The sequence below is a fragment of the Schistocerca americana genome, chromosome 11 (genome assembly GCF_021461395.2).
Source record: "Schistocerca americana isolate TAMUIC-IGC-003095 chromosome 11, iqSchAmer2.1, whole genome shotgun sequence".
Lineage (NCBI taxonomy): Eukaryota > Metazoa > Arthropoda > Insecta > Orthoptera > Acrididae > Schistocerca > Schistocerca americana.
The window spans coordinates 95,374,899-95,394,944 of record NC_060129.1 but is presented as its reverse complement, the minus strand read 5'-3'; the positions used below and the strand labels follow the sequence as shown (position 1 = coordinate 95,394,944).

At 45.9% G+C, this 20,046-nt stretch overlaps 1 protein-coding gene across 1 annotated transcript in view; it reads right to left on the bottom strand.

The window, feature by feature from the left end:
- LOC124553299 (cortactin-binding protein 2-like) overlaps positions 1-20,046 on the bottom strand; it is a 186,342-nt gene that overhangs the window by 138,824 nt on the left and 27,472 nt on the right. The window contains exons 3-4 of the mRNA XM_047127179.1: positions 13,392-13,682; positions 11,865-11,979 (exon numbers count right to left, since the gene is read on the bottom strand). Of these exons, the coding sequence (XP_046983135.1) occupies positions 11,865-11,979; positions 13,392-13,682 (406 nt within the window). The remainder of the gene's footprint in view (positions 1-11,864; positions 11,980-13,391; positions 13,683-20,046) is intronic.

The following is a 20,046-nucleotide window of genomic DNA, read 5'->3' as shown; positions in this document are numbered from 1 at the left end:
CGTCAGTTCTTCCATATGATTTGGTCGACGTGACCTGTTTCAAGTTGTGTACGACGGAGAATGTTTTAGAAAATCAATTGTTTTCCTTTGCAATAAACAAAAAGATTTTCATTCTAAGCCATCCAAGTTCAAAATATTCGCAATATTAATTCAAATTTAATATTCGCTTCTATAATGTAGGAAAGTATTTCACAGTTGCAAGGCCCGCATCGGACTCATTGTCCTTACACTTAGTCGCTGACCACAAATTCTAGCTCAGAGTGACACCAGTTTAAGTAACCTAATGTAGTGAAGACCGTTTTCCAGTGCTCTTTCTCAACGCAAAATATGCAAATTTCAAAATGTCTTCACATCGAGGCTATGATGCCTAGAAGAGTCTTTACATCCTGCTGACATGAGATTAGCATAATCTCCACGTCAGAAGCTTGCTTCTACTTAACCATTTAATAGACTGGCATTTTCCAACGTGACTAATTCTGTAAGCTAAGCTCATCATCCGTTACAGCAACCTCCTGGAGTTGAGAAATGTGGCTATAATCGTCTGGTGGAACGAACTATGAGAAGTGCAATCCGTGGGTTCAGACAATAGCTTTTAAGAGGTAGAAACATATTTACTTTACCACTGGTAACCTCAAGAGAAAGACGATATAATCCAGAATCCGTATTAAACATCACTTTCCTTCAATCCCAACTGGGCAGAGCCGGTTTAAGTTGGGAAATGACATAGGTGGAGGTCATGGTACACATAAATAGTGTCGCCAGTAAACTTACTTACATTAGAAAAAAAATAATTTTTTGGACGAACAGATAGCCGTTTAAAGGAACAGGGCTCTTAGTTTGCTTGTACTTGATTGAACTAGAGACGTTGATAAATTAGGTACTGGACTATGATTCGAATTTGTATCTCCTCTTTCGAGGATCTGAATCCTTCGGAACACTATAGTAGAATTCGTTCCTTTTTCCCAGACTGCAATCTTCTCTAGGCCTCGTCCAAAGGTAAGCATGTGGGTCCGATTCCTGATCCAGTACAAAAATATTCATAATTTCATTTCAAGCCCTGTCACGTGCACACCGCCTGCTAATGAAAATTAACGTGCATTTTTAATGTCTGTTCATGTGTGGCCAACAATTTCCGGTCAGACACGCACACATCTTACTGTTGGCGAGTAAGCAATTGATACTTAAGCTATATTCGTGGGCGATAAAGAAGAATGATAGAAGTGCGGTTCGATTGTCACTCAGGCACAGAAATTTGTATCCTTATTTTAGATTCAAACACCTAGCAGCTGGTAAGAAAAATCGATAAGTAACATTTGATTTTACTTAGTTAACATTCCTATTACGCGTTGGGTTCGTATCTCCGTCGCAGAACTTCACATCATGCGCTTCATCTTTAAATACATACACTTTTTGTTGATTCTGAATGGAGGTATATCAGACATCTTTGTGGTTAGTTAACATAGATGAAAGGGTCTTGATAGGAGTCCCGGTTTATTACAAAAAATTGTCGTCTTTTCTTTTCAACTTTAGATTTGGTTGCTGATATTAGCGAAAATTTCGGTAATTCATGACTCTTCGCGGCCAGTCAGCAATATGACATGATTAGAATACATTAGATTAGTACTTGTGCCATATATCACGAATACGACATTTCGTAATGATGTTGAACGTGTCGTTTTAATGATAGATCTCTTTGCGTACCAGTATTCAATTTCTTTACAACAATTTATTAGCCTCTCTCTCATACCTTTTTATTTCTCTCTCTCTCTTCTCCCACTCCCACTCCCACTCCCGCTCCCGCTCCCGCTCCCGCCCGCGCCCGCGCCCGCGCCCGCGCCCGCGCCCGCGCCCGCGCCCGCGCCCGCGCCCGCGCCCGCGCCCGCGCCCGCGCCCGCGCCCGCGCCCGCGCCCGCGCCCGCGCCCGCGCCCGCGCCCGCGCCCGCGCCCGCGCCCGCGCCCGCGCCCTCGCCCTCGCCCTCGCCCTCGCACTCGCACTCGCACTCGCACTCGCACTCGCACTCGCACTCGCACTCGCACTCGCACTCGCACTCGCACTCGCACTCGCACTCGCACTCGCACTCGCACTCGCACTCGCACTCGCACTCGCACTCGCACTCGCACTCGCACTCGCACTCGCACTCGCACTCGCACTCGCACTCGCACTCGCACTCGCACTCGCACTCGCACTCGCACTCGCACTCGCACTCGCACTCGCACTCGCACTCGCACTCGCACTCGCACTCGCACTCGCACTCGCACTCGCACTCGCACTCGCACTCGCACTCGCACTCGCACTCGCACTCGCACTCGCACTCGCACTCGCACTCGCACTCGCACTCGCACTCGCACTCGCACTCGCACTCGCACTCGCACTCGCACTCGCACTCGCACTCGCACTCGCACTCACACACTCTCACACACACACACACACACACACACACACACACACACACACACACACACACACACACACACACACACACACACACACACTCACACACACACACATTCTTTTTTATTTTTATTTGTTTGGTGTGTTCGAATATCGGCGTGGCACGAAAACGTCCGTGAATGAGTTCCTTAGTTTTGAGTACAGTTCCGAAAGAAATATAAAAACAACTACGAGAGTTACTGATTTATGATTCTCAGTTTGCAGTGAGTTCTGCATATTAATAGCAACTACGCTCCAGTCCCTAAACCGAGTTACAGAAATGCGAATCAGACGCATTACGTATTCCAAGCCGTAGCAGCTGCGTCTTTGAGACGCCAGCCGTGGTCACTTCCCGGCCCGCTGTAGGATCACATCGGTTCGTCTTCTTCCTGCTGGTACTGTAACTGAGATTTGCCAACAAGAAAACGTATGTTTGGCAACTCTGTGATCGAAGAGGTACTTCCTGGTGTACACAGAATTAAGCATCAAAGTTCACTTGATTTTTCCTGTCATTTCCATTGAATAATCTGAATTATTATCGCTTGAGGTGTAACAAAATATTGTAAGTTTACGATTTTCAGCCCAGGAAAGTCGTTGCACGTGGAAATCGCAACTAATCTCGTCCTTTAGTAGCGGTTTACGAGCTCTAGACAGTATTGGTCTCGTAAGACGAAGGCGCAGCACATACCTGTTTGCTAGCTGTATGGGGACGTGCTGACCCGTGTAAAAGCGTCTGTTATGGTTCGCCGTTCCAGTCTCGCAGACTGTAACGTTTTTATCCCTTCTGTGAAAGAGCTACAAGCAGTCAGATCAAACATCGATAAGGAAATCGCAAGAAAATACTTTCAGCTCAGAGTGCAATGGTGAAAACTTACAATGCTGTACAACAGGTAACGCCTCTGTCCCCTGCTGACAAGCAAATTTGGGTTCCTAGGAATACATAACTTTATTTATGACATGCTCAAAAATGGTTCCAATGGCTCTGAGCACTATGGGACTTAGCAGCTTTGGTCATCAGTCCCCTAGATCTTAGAACTACTTAAACCCAACTAACCTAAGGACATCACACACAGCCATGCCCGAGGCAGGATTCGAACCTGCGAATGTAGCAGTCGCACGGTTCCGGATTGCGCGCCTAGAACCGCAAGACCACCGCGGCCGGCCCTATGAAATGCCACATTTGCGTACTTGTTGAGTATGACACAGCGTACCAATTAAACACAGACCTAATCGAAATCAATGTGAGTAGTATTTTACTAATTCATGCCGATAGAGCCACGCTTGTGTACAGATACTCAGTTTTATGAAATAAGACTTTCGTCGTACAGTTATCGTGGGTAGTTTTATTTCATTTCTTATAATACAGTGCACAATATTCCTAAGGTTTCTTTTAGTGTTGTTAAAAGAATACTAAACATGCGAGAGAAATTAATCATCAACGATGTATGTGAATTCTCTGATGTTACATATAACAGTCCGACAATGCACATGCAGTTTATTGATTACATGCATGTAGATAACTTGATCTTAGTTAAAGCTGTCAAACAAGGTTTGAAGAAGAATAAAATGCCACTACCAGACGACAGCTAATGTAGAAAATACTTTCCTGACTGTTTTGGTACGATGCGGTCTCCCCATACATAATACAAAAGCTCCGAGATGCATTTGCTGCCTGGCCGTCTATTAAACCTGTAAAGAACAAAATGTCGCAGAAGTTAGCCCTTTTCCACATTTTACTATTTTAGTTTGAGAAGTGAAGGGAATTATGTTCAAAGTTCCATTAAATTGACAGCTACAGGAGACAGCAGAATTGCGTTTTAAAAGATGTAGCAGAGCATGTAATAGAACTCGCGACGTCTTATCTAATGCGCGCGACGCGTACCGTTACACTAGTAGCTATCATGTAACTTCAGCACCTCCAGAAGTCAACAACAGTTCCTCCAGAACTTTCGCATCCACAGTGCTGTGAGATAAAGCATATGTCCGGACCTAGACTTCTGAGAGACAGACAGTTACAGCTTTTCTTTTGCACTGCACGACGTCTTCAACAAACAGATAGCGCAATAGAGTAGCTCAAATGTAGGAACAGTTCCTATTTAAATTTCTGCATCCTACACTGTTGGCAATTCTGTGTAGGTGACAGTTACGTGATTTTATTTCGGTGATTACAAAATATAGTCGAATTTATGCACTGGGTAGCCGAGGCAGCTAGTTCTTGGCGATTCGGTCAACCAAGTAAATGAATGTACAGAACACGCTGCAAACCACTACAGGGAACCTGTGTGTCAGAATTCTCATCGAGTGTGCCAAAACACGGTTATGATAGGAAAATGAGTGTCAAAGAAGAGGATTTGGTGCTCTGTTGGATTGATGGTAAGTTCCAATGGGGATGGTCTGGGTTCGATTCCAATTTCTGCTGATGATTTTTAATAGGGTGAGACAGATTCTATTTTCTTCTGGCTATGCCAAGTGAAGCAGGTATATGGCATTGTGGTCTGAAATTCACATTAAACACGATATTGTTTGTCTACCAAGTAGATGTTAGGTTGAACCCCAATAAAGTCAGGGGTGGCGAATTGTGGGAACTCTATCACCAGCAGCCTTTCTTATACTAGTTATTTATATCTAGTGACGAAACAAACGCTATGTAGGGTCACAGGTTACTTATTGCATCTTTTATTTGAGCTTCTGTATGCCGATAAAATTGGTTCTGAACTGGGAATGCAACTCAGACCGCCCTTAACGCGGACTTTGATCCCTTCGTGACAATACAGCTCGATTACAATTTGTTGTTTGTTCAAAACTGCAGATTCCTCAACATCTCCACGTATTGCGCGTGAGTGGGTTCGAATCCTGGCCTGGCACTAAAGTTTTCATTATGTATTATCAAGCTCTAGCATGAGAACACCTATTTGCTGTTGGATAATAATTTTGATTTTTAATGGATTTTCATTCGTTGTCAACACTAACGATTGCTGTCGTTTTTGACTCCCAGTGAGACACAGAACTATTTGTGAGATCACTGTAAGTTCAAGGATGTTATTCCGAGCTGCTGGTGGAGAAAAATTCGGTAGCTGACGTCTCTTTGTGTGTAGCCAACTACAATATGTGTGGAGTTCGATTCCCAGTCAGCACTGAACTCTTCGTCATATTATTTCTAGCTCAGACTTCCTCACATGTCGCTGCTACTCTAGAATATAACAGCGATAGGTGCCAGGTTGGAGTCCTGGGAAGGAGAAAAAATTAATGTTTCGTCTCGTCATTCCAGTTAAAACATCTAGCCACTACCGAGAAAATCCGATATGTCACTGTTGATCGTGCTTCGATAGCAATTCGATTAGGTTCTGGGTTCGAATCCCTGTCCAACACAAAGCTTTATCTCACGGCATTTCCAAGTAAGTTATTTGTGAAGAATCAATATTTAACATCTCTCTTAGTTCGTTAACAGGGAGAATAGATGCTGGGTAGGAATTCGCGTCCTTTCAAAATGTTCACGTTAAAGTTGATATTTGCTCACCGATACTGTCTAAAATCGACGTTTATCACTCTCTGTATGCCTAGTCAGGGATGACTGTTAGTTTCTATCAGTCACGAAATGTTAGTCATCATGACCTGGGTTTGAATCCATATGCAAAACGAGCCGGTTCGTCGTGTAATTTGAAGTTCATACATATTCTCTACTAGCTGCTTGTGAATAACTTAAATTTTTAATGTCATTTTGTGTTAAATAACAAGTGTTGTATTCTACTTTGAAGAGGAAGTCATGAATACGACGAACTTACTACGTGCATTACCCATCTGACGTAATAATGAGAGTGGTAACATTTCAGGTATGTCATTTATTGCAATAAATGTGAGCTTACAAGCCTTAATCAGTCTTATCTGGGAAAAGGTGTTCCTTGATATTTCTAGCATCTTGAGTTATTGCGATACAGAGCAGTGTTTTCTAATGGTGATTAGTTGGAACCATTTCCAATAATAAAACGACTGTACTAAGGAGCGATTAGAGGACCTGCTAGACAGCTGTGTTATGCGGGTTGCATGCGAGTCAGGTGAAATGCAATTCAGGTCGTTCGGATACTTTTGAGCACGACTGTACATCTGCTTCACGAGTAGATGTGTTAGGCCGTTTTGTTTTTGTGGACAAAATGGTAGAGTGCATTGTCAAATACCACAGTACTTCCGTGTGGAAAATTTGGTGTTAGAGGCTCTTGCAACCATTTTGTGTAATTGTCGCTGTTCCTTTCGTTGTGATAATCTTCCGACGTTGATCATAAATCTCAAATGAGCTCCGCACCCTTCAATGAACCTCATTTCTCCTCCCGCATGAACCGCTACAGCTGCTTGTCCACAACTTTCACTTTTCCGCACGCCTGGTACGTCTCTCTGCTGCCAACATTCAGCGACAGTATGGTGTCTACGCGCCCGTCTTTCATCAGTACACACGGCGGCTTTCTTCGCACCTCCCTCGTTTCCTCTCAGAGTCCTAAAACGGCGTGCACGCCACGCCACAATGTCCTCGCTCTCAACCAGAGATGTTCGTCTATTTTTACTTAAAAACGGACCCCCATATTCAAAACTTTCCAGAAAGTGGTTCGTTTCCACGTGAAGTTAATGTCTGCATCCTGATTCACCCAGTTGTAAGGCTTTCGAAGAATGGTTATTCCTATTTTAACGTCATAATATCCCGAGAACTTTTTTTCCGGTGAACACTTATCAACGTCTACGGGACACTGTTTTCTTCCTCATAATTTTCTCACCACTCCGTCTGGCTCTCTTACTGTCGTTCACCACATTACGCGCTACCCTCACACCCTTTACTACTGGGACTGCTCTTTCTAACGCTACCTGCAAACCTCTGCGTTTCTCTTGAACTGCGCCACGCTCTTAATGAAGACATTTCCGTCTGAGCGCACTCTTCCATTACGTACACTCGCGGCATCACTGTTCCTTTCAGCAGACGCTACGAATCCACAGCAGCAGTCACGCACTCTGGCAATGACGTGCCTGTACAGTGCTGAGCCACGGGCGTCGTTCTTCTACTGTCGAGAATCGTCGGACGCCTTCTGCCCTATAAGTATGTAAACATACCGATGGCGCAACACGGAACCAAGCAAACAGCTAGTAAAGCAATAAAATACCATGAAAATGCAAAAATCTTTATTAAGTGAGGAACGCAGTAGCAACAATGCGACACGTTCAGTCGAACATGGTCTTGGATAATGAACGAGATGAAGTATTGAGCACGTTTAAAGCTTGCAGTACGCGCTGTGTGGTATGATAGCCATGAATGACACACCTTCGTTTCAGTTACTGCATTATAAAATTTAGTGAACAGGGCCAAGATGAAATACGCAGTATTCTATACATAAATTACGCGAAGGCCTGCACTTTCTCCTGTGTTTCTTTTTAAAATGTCCTACAAATGTAATGTACTGTGCCTCAAACATTGAAAATACTTAATACACGTAACTACAAAGTGTCAATAACGAGTACACTATTTATCCATTTCTGTTCTTACAAAATTATATTCCACTGTGTATTATTTTTTCAAACGTTTTATGGTGACAGCAGAGACAGCGTAGTTAACTTTTGTAACCAGTTGCTTCAACTTCAAATGCACTGCAGCAACACGGACTCGACTATACCGTCCTACTTAAGGTAATGGGTTGTATTTGTTTGCTTTTTGCATATAAGACGTGCGTAGTCATTTTGCATCCGACGATGTATTCACGGTGATCCTTGATCTGAAGTGAAGGCTCTGCGAAAACAAGAGTTTGAAAATAGGCGTTACATCCCCAAGTACGTAACGAACAAAAATGAAGATTGGACATTACAGCCGATACATTTCACCGAAAATGAAATAAAAATACGCCATTTCATACGGTAAGTTGCGACTTGAGCGACTTTTTAAATATATCGCTCATCTGGGGCTTAGATGGGACCATCAGACATCGCTGGTATAGCCAAATAGTCGTCCAAAGTTATGTCGCTATGAACGGTATCGACTGTATGTATCGACAGGACATGTGGTGAATCCTCCATTGGCAAAAAGATTCTGGACTGGTCCCTCACATGGATCGCTGGGAGGGTATTGCCAGGGAGGAGGAGACCACGAGAAGAGGTTGAATAACCATCGAAAAGCTTATGTTGTGTGAGTTGAGGCATGAAATGTGACATGGTAGAGAAGATAGAACATCTGAAATGGGAAATGTGGATATAGTGGGGTCTGTCAAGTGAAGTAGAAAGGAGACAGGGATTTTGGTGAGACGAGTATGGGATAATATAGCAGTAGCAGAAAATGGTGTAACTGTAAAAGGATTCGTCATGAACTGGAATGTAGGACGGAGAGGGAATTACTGTTAACAGTTGGAGCGTCACGGTTGTTCTCATCAGAATAGAAAGCAAGCCCACACGGACAGCAACAGTTCAGGTATGCAGGTCGACACACAAAGCAGAAAATGTAGAAATAGAGAAAGTATTTGAGGATACTGAATGGGTAATTGAGTATGTAAAGGGTAATGGACATCTTGTATTAATGGGGTTTTGGAATGGAAGAGAAGAAAGGACTGTAGGGGGATATGCGCTTGGTACAGTAGGAAGGAGAAAGAAAAAAGTCTGAAACCTCCAATAAATTTTAGGAAGTAATAACTAATACTCGGCTCAGGAATCACAAAAGGGGGCAGTATACTTGCAAAACGCCGTGAGGTACAGGAAGATTCCAGTTATTGTGGTCAGGCAGAGATTCCGAAATCAGGTTGTGGAGTGTGAGGCGCACCCAGGAGCAGATATATATATAGAGTCAGATCACGGTTCAGTAGTGGTGTAGAGTGCGCTGAAGCGTAAGAGACTAGTGAGGAAGACGCAGTGTGTGAAGAAGTGGGACATGGGAGCACTGAGGAATGTAGAGATACGCTACAAGATCTCTGAAGCTGCAGGTACTGCAGTGATATATAGCTCATTAGCCAGTTCAGTTGAAGAAGAATGGACGTCTCTAGTCAGGGCGATCAAAAAAAAGAAGTTTAGTAAAACAGAATTTCTAATATGCGTTGCTTGTGTGAGCCGTGAGCGCTTTTTCGTCATCAATACTGCGAAATAAGTCTCTTCTACTGCAACGTCTTTGCTTTCCTTATTCTGAGAGGTCTTAGTTTGCGTCTAAACAAGAAAAAAAAAGTCCGGTAAACAGAAGGTAAAAAGATGCTCCTCGATGTTAAGGAATGCACTTTAGAGCCGATGGTAACGGGACGCTTTTACTTTGAGTGATCGTCCGTGTCGTGTCGGTGAGTATTGACCATCCCTCCTTTGACGCCCTACATACCCATGCAGGGCGCCGCCCGTGGCTTGTCCAGCAGTTTTTACAGAACTTTGTAGTGCCGGGAGCTCGTCTCCCCTAGCAGGATTTAGTCGGCCATTACGCTGACTATTGTTTAATTAAAATATCATGTCATAATATTAAATGTAAATGCGAGAGACTTCTCAGTTTTGATCCTCCATTAATTTCAAAGTTAAAAAGAGTCAAAATAGATTTGCTTCATTAATATTTAGAATACTGAGTCAGTTCAGTATGTTTCATTTTTGCCGCCTAACGGCAGATGAGATTCTCTCCAGTTTTGCCTTGCAAATAATGAAAAAGAAATATAGAAACATTATTACATTACGCAATATCTTAGTTAATCTTTCTGTAATTTGGTACATAAGTAAGCAGGAGCCCCTGAGGCCCATATTAATAATTACAGTTTGCGTAAGAATACGCATATTTTACTTTCTAAATAGCAGCGCTCACGCAAACTATTTATCAGAAGGCGGTGAGTCGCACTCTGTGTTTAAAAAATATTATACCGTACGTTCTTCGGGTCAGCCGATGTCCGTACGAGTGTTATCGCGATATAAGTTAATTAAAAGTCTCATGTTAGCTCACAATATTTAAAGCCACTCCAACCAAAATCATAAAATACATAATATAAAAAATAAAAATATACAATAAGTTGACCCGGTTTTCACATGTGGAACAGTGATCTAGTGTGTCGACGCAGTTGCATGCGTCACATTTGTCACATTCTTTCACCTTTATCTGGGCGAGTTTTTGATTTGTCGGTACCGTCCTGTTGACTACTGGGTACCAGCTACCTTTCACATTCTGTGGTAGGTTGTGGGCAGGTGAAATTTGGGAACTTTTTTTTCCGATCCGGTTCCCGGCAGGTGATCATCTGAGCGCCCTGTACGTGTTGTTTGCCGCGGTAGTGGCCCCACAGCTGTCGCCTGTGTAGCGCTGCTTTGCCAGCCGGCCCTGTTGTAGGGTCGTGCAGCGGCGCCGCCTGCCTGGCTTCTCCTCTTTTACTGCTGGCCTCCTTCTTAGCAGCGGCGCCGCACATTTCGCTGTGACCTCCAGCGGGCGCTGCCTTCCTCCTCCCACCCCTAGCGAGCACGTGTGCTGCGGCCCTCTCGACATTTCCCTGCGCCACGGGACGCAGTACGCGGCTCCCGTTATTGCTCTGGCAGTCCCCGTGCGTATGCTCGGGGTCTGCGCCGCATCAATGGCTTTCGATACGGTCGTTGTCTTGGTGAGGCCTTCTCTTTGGCGGAGGGTTCGTTTCCTTCTCGTGCGGCCTCCTATTGTACGCAGTACGTTTTTCCAACTGTCTGTAGCCATCCTGAGTGGGCGAGGCTGTATGGGGATGCCCAGCACTTCATGGCTCTCCACGACATAGCACTGGCTTGATGCTCGTATTTGCTTATTCTCAGTTGGCAGAACACTCTGTGGCAGAAGACTCGTTTCAAGGTGTTTCGTATTTGCTCTACGGTTGTTACGTCTTCTTTCTGTGTGACGGAGATTCCCCGTGTCATCTGCGTAGGCCGTGCAGGCCACTGTTTGGTCTCACACCGAGCAGCCTGCGATGCTGTTGGCGATCTTCCTCAATACCGGCTCTAGTGTTACTGCGAAAAGGGCCTCACTCGTCAGTTCAGTGCTATATAGTTTGTTTCCCAGTCTGGATTTGGAATTATTTAGTAGTTTTTCGACAATTTTAGTCCAAAACCTAGTCTGGTTAATGTCTCCATCAACTAATTGTGCTCGATCCTATCGAAAGCCACATGACGGTCTGCTGTGTTTCCGGTGGTCGGTGCACGTGCTGTCACGCCTCTACACGCGGCGGTGGCGTCAGATATGCTTCCACCTGGCACAGCACGCGTCTGCCACGGGCTTATCGCTTTCACCGTGTCAGTGTTTATGTTGTATGCACTGCACTTTGCTATTACTCTGTAGCCCGCATTAACAAGGGTGACCGGACGGCCGCCTTCAGTGCGACGGGCGCCTTTGTGTTTTGGAACCGGTGTGAGCGTCCCGTTCACGAGCGCGGCTGGCGTTTCTGCACCGCTCAGGATCTCTTCGAGGACCTCCGTCACTTCGCCCCCCCCGTTACGTCCCAGTACGCACCGGGGAACTCCGTCGGGATGCCGTCGGCGCTGCTCTTCAGCACTCCTCTGACGTCATCTCCGTCGACGGTCTCCGTCAGTTTTGCTCTGTCTGCCTGCGTTGACACCGTGTTGAGCTGCAAAACGTTTGATACTGAGTGCGCTTTTATTTCCTCTTTTTGAAACAGTTCTTTGAAATGTTTCTGAAGGTGGGTTCCAATCTATGTCTTTGTTTTGAGAGATCGCCCCTCGCCATCGCAGTCCCTCCACGGTCTGGCTCTCCCTGTTGAGGAGGTGCAGCGTGCCGGGCTCGCCCTCCACTTCGCCGAACCTTCTCCTTCTCCTTCTCCTTGGCCTGCAGCAGTTTCGCTTTGATGCTCCTCACTCTTGGCTAGAGTGATGGGTCGTCTGGCGGCGCATTTAGGGCCAGGTTCGCCTGCCCGTTTCCCTTTGAATTCTGCCGTTCCCTCTTTGTCATTTCCGTGTCGTCTTCTGCATTGTGTTGTGTCCTGTTGTTTCCACCTGGCTTATTCACCTCTTCCTGGAGGTTGTAAGACGTCGTGGTCTCCTGACCTTCATTGCTTACATATTCCGCCCTCACAATCGTATTCCGCACATCAAGACGCTTCATTCGAACCCAAACTCAATAAGATAAAGTCATTGTTGTATGAATTCATGTAAACGACATGCAAATACCAAGTAAATTGCAAGTGCGCACCGAGATTTTTAAGTGGCATTACGGTGGACTGGTTATCTGACCTCTGTACCACGGCAATAGTTAGACTAGGGGCGAATAGGTGTCCTTGACTTCATCGAGGCGTAGGGAGAGTTTGATTGCCGAAGGTCAATCCAGGTAGAACGAGAGTTATCTTATTTGTCAGCAGCGAGCGGCGCAGACAACAGTCATCGCAACTTACGGTACTGTGCGCTACAGCTCTTGCGAGCCCCATATTTCCTCCTCAACAGTACACTTCACTGCATTTCACACGGACAGCCTCGACCGTACCTAGCAACATTCTGACAGATAATTATTCAAGTTGAGTAGGTGCGGCTCTCAGCCATTCTGCCGAGTCGATAACAATCTTAAACTTTGTACAGAAATTTCATTAGCGAATCCTATCCTTAAGAGGTACCTTCACATTCGGACAAGAACCCGGAAATAACTTGTTCAGTTCATAACTGAAAGTGCCATTGTCATTTCTCAGAATGTTTTTCTTACACTAACTAGCACTACTCCACTACCCAAGTATCCCACTAGTTACGTAAGAAATGTTGTGAGTTTTTCTGTCATTTCCTTACAGTGGAGGACTCCAGAAGATATTTATTGCTGAAAGTTTTTCAGGCATTTCTCTTTAGAACATTAGGAGCGTCTGTCTGACTTCTGTAGTAGTGTGGGGTGGAAACTGCATCTTGCAGGAGCCACAGGGTAAAGCGTACATCTCAGATTAATCCGTTGCGCAGAATGACAGAATAGCACCCACAGGCTCGCAAGGTGCTCGCAGCGACGTCATTTTCCTCATATAGTTTCGGTATCTTTCAGCTGGTTTACATTTTCTTTGAGTTTCCGCTCGCGGGCCTGTGAGTCTGTGGCTGGACGACCAGTTTCAGTTTCTGACTTTGCAATTCCCATCATTTCCCCCTCCTGCTCGTCTGGTTCCCCTTCCTTTTCCGCTTCCGTGTTCCTCGTACGCGCAGGTTCGGGCTGCGGTTGCCGTTCCCTCCCGTGCGATCTGCCGTCGCTAGTGTCGCTTTTGTCGGCGCTTCCGGACGCTGAGCCGGCGGCAGAGGCGGGGGTGGGGAGCGGGGGCGGGGGCTGGTCGGCCTCCTCCTCCGCCACCAGCTGTGGGGGCAGCTACAGTCCTCCACTGGGAGATCTGTGTTAGAGTTCGTCGTCGCGCCCGCGTACGTGTTTTGTGTCGATAGCTGTACCGGGAGCTTTCCTGGGCATTTCTTGCTCATAGGATCCGAGGCGTCGCAAGTAGGACACGTCTGAGGTTTTCCTGTGTGCGACGCGAATCCTGTGTACGCACGAACGTTGATAAACGACGGAATGTGTTTCCTTAGGTCCATTTTTACGGTGCGAACACCGGAACCTACCTGAATACCGCACGCTCTCGACGACTCGCCTCTGGTCATCCCGAACACATTTCCGTATAGTCTGCAGCTTTTTACAGTTTCTTCGTCAGGGACCTCCAACGGAATATTGCATGTTTTTATGCTCCTGATGCCGTTAGTAGAATACTCAATCGTCACGTCACTCCTCGTTCCGTCCGTACGCCTGAATTCCCAGATGCCCCTCTTTAGGTTCACTAATCTTTCCATTTCCGGGCTATTTCCGATTTTTGCGAACAATGTGTTGAAAATAGAAATGCAGTTGTAGATCCCCAATGTCGTCTCATGCTACTGTCACATCTACAATGAGCCAATGGTGCATTTCAAAGGAGATCGGTCTTCTTTCCGAAGACGCAGTGAATAGCGTCCCTTCCGTTTGTCGCCACGTGTTCCAAAATCGGCCGCTCGGTAAGCTAGAGGCAGCCGGCACTCGGCGAGGCAGCGGCGCGCGTGTCCAGGGCTCACCCAGCCCGCTGCCGGCCGCTCCCCACCCCCTCCCCCCCGCACCGTGCCTGGCGCACGGGCCCTCCCTCCGCCGCGGTGCGTCCCTCTAGGGCGGCGCGGCCCTCCGGTGGGGGGCTGGGGCAGGCCGGCCGCGGTCTGCACTGCCGGCTACAGTCGGGGCGATCCGTGAGTGAGTCGTCCATTTGAACGACTCTAAATAAAGAATCGTAAGAATCGAATCGTGATACGGACGAATCGTCGCTCAAAAGAATCGTAACAACGATTGCGTGTTTCCGAGTTCCAACGATTCGTCGATTCTTGGCACGATTCGGAAGCTGCCTTCGAAGCATAGCGTGCTGAGTCGTGCCGAATAATTACGACCGCCAGATGGCAGTCGAGTGGAGGATGCCTGTGAATAAAGGAAGCTCGGAACGAACAGACGAACTCCGTCCCATCCTCTGTTATGCCAGTCCTGCCTGGATATCTGCCCCCCCCCCCAAATTCTATAAGTCCCTCCAGATCCTTGAGCGTCATGCACTCCGCCTCGCCTTCCGTATACACCTCCCGTCCCCCACGCGGATCCGCTATGATGTCATTCCTTTCCCCCATCTGCTCCTATTCCTCGAACATATCCGCATCCTCTACACCTCCCGCCGTCTTGAAGCCCCTCACCCCATGGTTGCTCCTCTCCTCTCCCATCCCCGCCCCCTGCCACGTCTTCACCGTTGTGTCCCCCCTACCCTCCATCTCTACACCCTACATCTCCTTTCCCAAGGTGGCTTCCATCAACTCCCCCTCCCAGACGATGCCCTCTCTCCCTCCATTTATCCCTCCTATCTGATCCTCACTCCCCCTCCTTTCCTCTCTCCTTTCCCTGGGCTCCCTCTTTCCCCCCTTCCGTCCTGTTTTCTCCCCACTAAACCTCTCCCTACCTCCCTTTCCCCCCCCCCCCAAGTCCTTTTGTATTCCCCTCCTCTGCCTACCCCACTCCCTCTCGCGTCTGCCCCCCACCCCTCTTATGGGTCCTTATCCTCCATCAGCTCCTTTTCCGGTTCCCCCCTTCGCTTTTACTCTCCTTTTCCCCGTTTTTTGTTTTCCCATCATCTGTCCAGTTTCCCCCACCTGCTCTCGACTGTGGTATGTCACATTTGCCAACTTTTTAGTGCAGTGTTCCAGTGACTATTCAGTGTTGTTCGTCTTTCTCGTGTTGCGAACAGAAACCATGCTGTCGCTAGGTGTGAATTTTATGTCTTTTGCGAACAGAATCCAGACTGTGGCCGTGTTTTTTAATTGTCTGTATTTTGTTTTACCTGTCTGCTTCGTATGTATTTTATTAGCATCATCATCCCTCTGTTCTTTGTTTTAAGTTCCACGATTTCTTTTCGCCATGTTACTCATTGTCTCCGATTTTATCGCCTGTTTTTTTATTATTTCTTCTCTTGATCTTTCTCACAAAGTCTGTAGGCTGAAGAGCGGCATACTAAGCTGCTGCCAGCCCGTCCCCTTCGGGGGGAATTGAAATTCAATAAAGAAAAAAAAAAAAAACAGACGAAGTTCGTGGGCCGTAATATTACTCACGAAAACTAAGCTGACACTAGGCGGTGGCTGACGGGAACGGGCGTAAAGGCATCTCCCATTTACTGTCGCTACCGTCAGCCACCGCGCCGACGTCAGCTTAGTTTGTGCGACTGATACACGAACTTGTGGTGACAGAAACGAAATGCAGCGAGTTCACAGCTTCCTATACACACGATTAAAATGAAGAAATCCAAGTATGATGAATAAATACGTACCTCTTAATTGTTGCAGATGCAATGCAAAACACACACACACACACACACCTTCTTTACACACTTGGATTATGTACTATATTTCGCGTGTCTCGAAAACGGCGCTAACGATTTGGATGAAATTTTGTATTTAGACTGGTTTTTGCTTTTTGAGTTCACCTACATAGTTTCATTCTTTCGTAAAAAGTCAGTTTTACAACATATACATCCTACATAGTTCCATTCGTAAAAACGCAATTTAATATTATAAAAACGCTATTTCACATTTTTTTATACCACCATCTCGTAAAACTTTGTTAGTACATATTGAATGCAGTTAAGGTTTTGGTTTTTATGGTTATCTGTATATAGGTGTCTTTCCTTACAGCACCTCACTTTACACAAAAGAATTTTTTTAAAATAAAAACGCGAATTTCGTGTTTCTTGGGGACGGCTTTAACATTTTGGATAAAATTTTATATTTAGATACGGATTTTGATTTTTAAGTTTATCTATATTGGTGTGCTTCCTGAAAAAACTAGATTTTACACAATAAGTATTTTATAACGCAATTTCGTAAATCTTTGTTACTGTTGGATGTTACAGTAGAGGTGTATCAAAATTTTGTGAGATGGCGGTATAACATTATGCGAACACGAACACGCTCATAGGGTATTTACAATAACAATGGAAACTGCGGAAACGAATGACAGTTTTTGCCATGGTCAGGACATGAACCAGAGTCTCCTTGCTTGCTAAGCAGGAGCGCTAACTATCGTACTACCGCAGCACTACAGCTAACATAGCAGCATGGACTGCCCACGTCGAATGCCTGCCCTCCCCAACACAAACTTCAGTTCACATCCTCAGCTCGTTTTTTCCCTTCTTAGGTCATCACTATCCCCAAGGTTCTCTGGCACTGGAATAGCACCCCAGCATTGGATGTTACGTGATCTGCATATCTTGTAATTAAATTTTCGTCCAGACATTTCAGTCTCATCTTTATCTATGATAATGATGGAAGCTGAAAAAATCAATTAAAATTCATGCTACAGCCAGGACTTCAACACAGATCTCCTTCCTTGCTAGATAAGAATGCTAGCAATTACACCACCACTGCACTACTGCCAAGTGTCGTCTAATGGCTACCATTTCTGTCTAGTAAACAAGGAGACCTGAGTTCAAGTCCTGGCCGTGGCACAGATTTTAATTCATTTCTTCTGCTTTTATTATTATGGTAGATAAAGATGAGACTCGAATTTCATAAGGAAACTTGAATTATAAGATCATAGGATCCATGCTTTGTCCATGGGTGACCGCTGTGTCATCTGACTGGAGCCTCTTCTTCAGCGAGTCATCCTCAGATGTTTTTTTTTTTTTTTTTTTTTTTTTGTGGTTTTAGGGCGCAAAACTTCTATGGTCATTAGCGCCCAGCCCGTGACGTAGAAAACAGGAAAAAAACGAAATTTAAAATCAGCAGCAATGGAAACAAAGTCAGAAAATTTGAGAAACTAAAGGCAGAAGGAATGCTTAAAAGTCCACTATAGAAAGGGGTTGGTTGCCCCCCAAAAAAAAGCTTCAAATGACTGACGTCATTTCACTGTCACTAATAAACTGTAGAACGCGGTCAGCTGAGCGCGTGTCATCTGCTAAAATCGACGATAGATCAGGCGATAGCTGTAGACGGGAGCGTAACGGATTAAAATAGGGGCATTCAATTAAAAGGTGTCTGACCGTCCACAGCTGAGAGCAGTGGGGACAGAGTGGGGGAGGATCACCGCTTAAAAGATGTCGATGACTAAAAAGACAGTGCCCTATCCGGAGTCGAGCTAAAATTACCTCCTCCCGACGACGCGATCAGGAGGAAGAGGTCCAAGCGCAAGGAAGGGCTTTCACTTCCCGCAGTTTATTGTGGGGAAGTGTTGACCAATGCGCATGCCATAAATGAGTAACTTGGCGACATAAACCGCTCCGTAGATCGGTAAACGGAAGAGACTGAAGAGCTGGCCGAGGAAGAGAGACTGCAGCCTTGGCCGCTATATCGGCCGCCTCATTTCCACAGATACCAGCGTGTCCCGGGAGCCAGAGGAACGCCACTGAGACGCCCCCCAGGTGGAGCAAGCGCAGACAGTCCTGAATCCGGTGGACCAGAGGGTGCACAGGGTAAAGAGCTTGGAGACTTAGGAGAGAGCTGAGAGAATCTGAGCAGATTACGTGCTGTATCCGCTGATGGCGGCGGATGTAGTGGACAGCCTGGAGAACAGCGTAAAGCTCCGCAGTATAAACCGAACACTGGTCGGGAAGCCGAAAGTGATTTGGGGTGTCGCCAACAATATAGGCACTCCCTACACCTAACGATGTTTTCGAGCCATCGGTGTAAATAAATGTGGCTTCCGTCATTTGTGCCCATAGAGTAGCAAATGCCCGACGGTAAACAAGTGTAGGGGTACCATCCTTGGGAAATTGACATAGGTCTCTGAGCAAGTCGATCCGGGGACGGAGCCAAGGCGGTGCTGTACCCCAAGTTGTCAAGAAGGTTTTAGGAAAGCGGAAGGAAAGAGAATGGAGCAGTTGACGGAAGCGGACTCCCGGGGGTAGTAGGGAGGAGGAGCGGCCTGCATACCCGAATTTCGTGTTTCTTGGGGACGGCTTTAACATTTTGGATAAAATTTTATATTTAGATACGGATTTTGATTTTTAAGTTTATCTATATTGGTGTGCTTCCTGAAAAAACTAGATTTTACACAATAAGTATTTTATAACGCAATTTCGTAAATCTTTGTTACTGTTGGATGTTACAGTAGAGGTGTATCAAAATTTTGTGAGATGGCGGTATAACATTATGCGAACACGAACACGCTGGACTTACCGTACAACCAATAGTAACAATCATCCTAGGTATGTTTCAGGTTAGACATGCTTTCTTCTGATCGCTGGTATCTCGCAAATGAAAATTTATATTTAGTTAACTGTTTGCTTTCAACTTTATTTGAATAAGTACCTTCTGCCAAAAAACACGATTTTACAAAAAGAAACAGAGCTAAGCTCGGTCTTCCACACATTAGGGTAATAACAAGAGTAATATGCACATTACAGCATTAGATTACTGACTACTTGCATAACTGTATCAAAGTTTCTTGTCTAAACACAGTTCAAAGAAAGTATTGTGACAAACATTACACGTATAAATCGAGAATCACCCTTGTAACGTCATATGCATGTTTACTCATAAATAAACTATTTCTGGCATATCTTATCACGACACAGTTCGATTCTAACCCCATTGACAATTTCAGACACATCCTGTCATCTGTGCGTAAGATGTACAACTCTTTGCATTCCGTAAGAATCGTGCCATCGCAGACTAGAATGAATCGTGAGAGTATCGTAGCCAATGCTATCGATGATATGACGGCGTCGGCCCGAGAAACAGCTGCGAGTGCGGCCTGGCCTAAGCGGCGTGCGCGACGCGCCGTCAGCTGGGAGAGCAGCGCCGGGCCGCGGGCAGGGACGCCCGACACACGAGGTTCGCCGGAAGCACGCGCCTCTAACTTAACTTTGTTCACGGGTTTCGAATTAACAACTGCTACAAAACAGCATGCACCGACGTATTTCAGAACACATCTGTCGATTCTTACTGTTTCGTTACTTTCAAAAACTTCCTGACAATCTTGCTTCGCACATTCTTCTTCAATCTGAGTTCGTTACTGTAATTTCATATCTTTCGTTTATTACGGTAGTTTGAAATGCTCACGGAAGCATCTTTGTCCCGTCCGAACGGCTGCGTGGGAAGCGTTGAGGCCGGCTGCTGGGGAGACACGGGTGGAACCACTCCGAGGCGCGGGGCGGAGGGTGGTGTACGCGCCAGGAAGCAGTGCA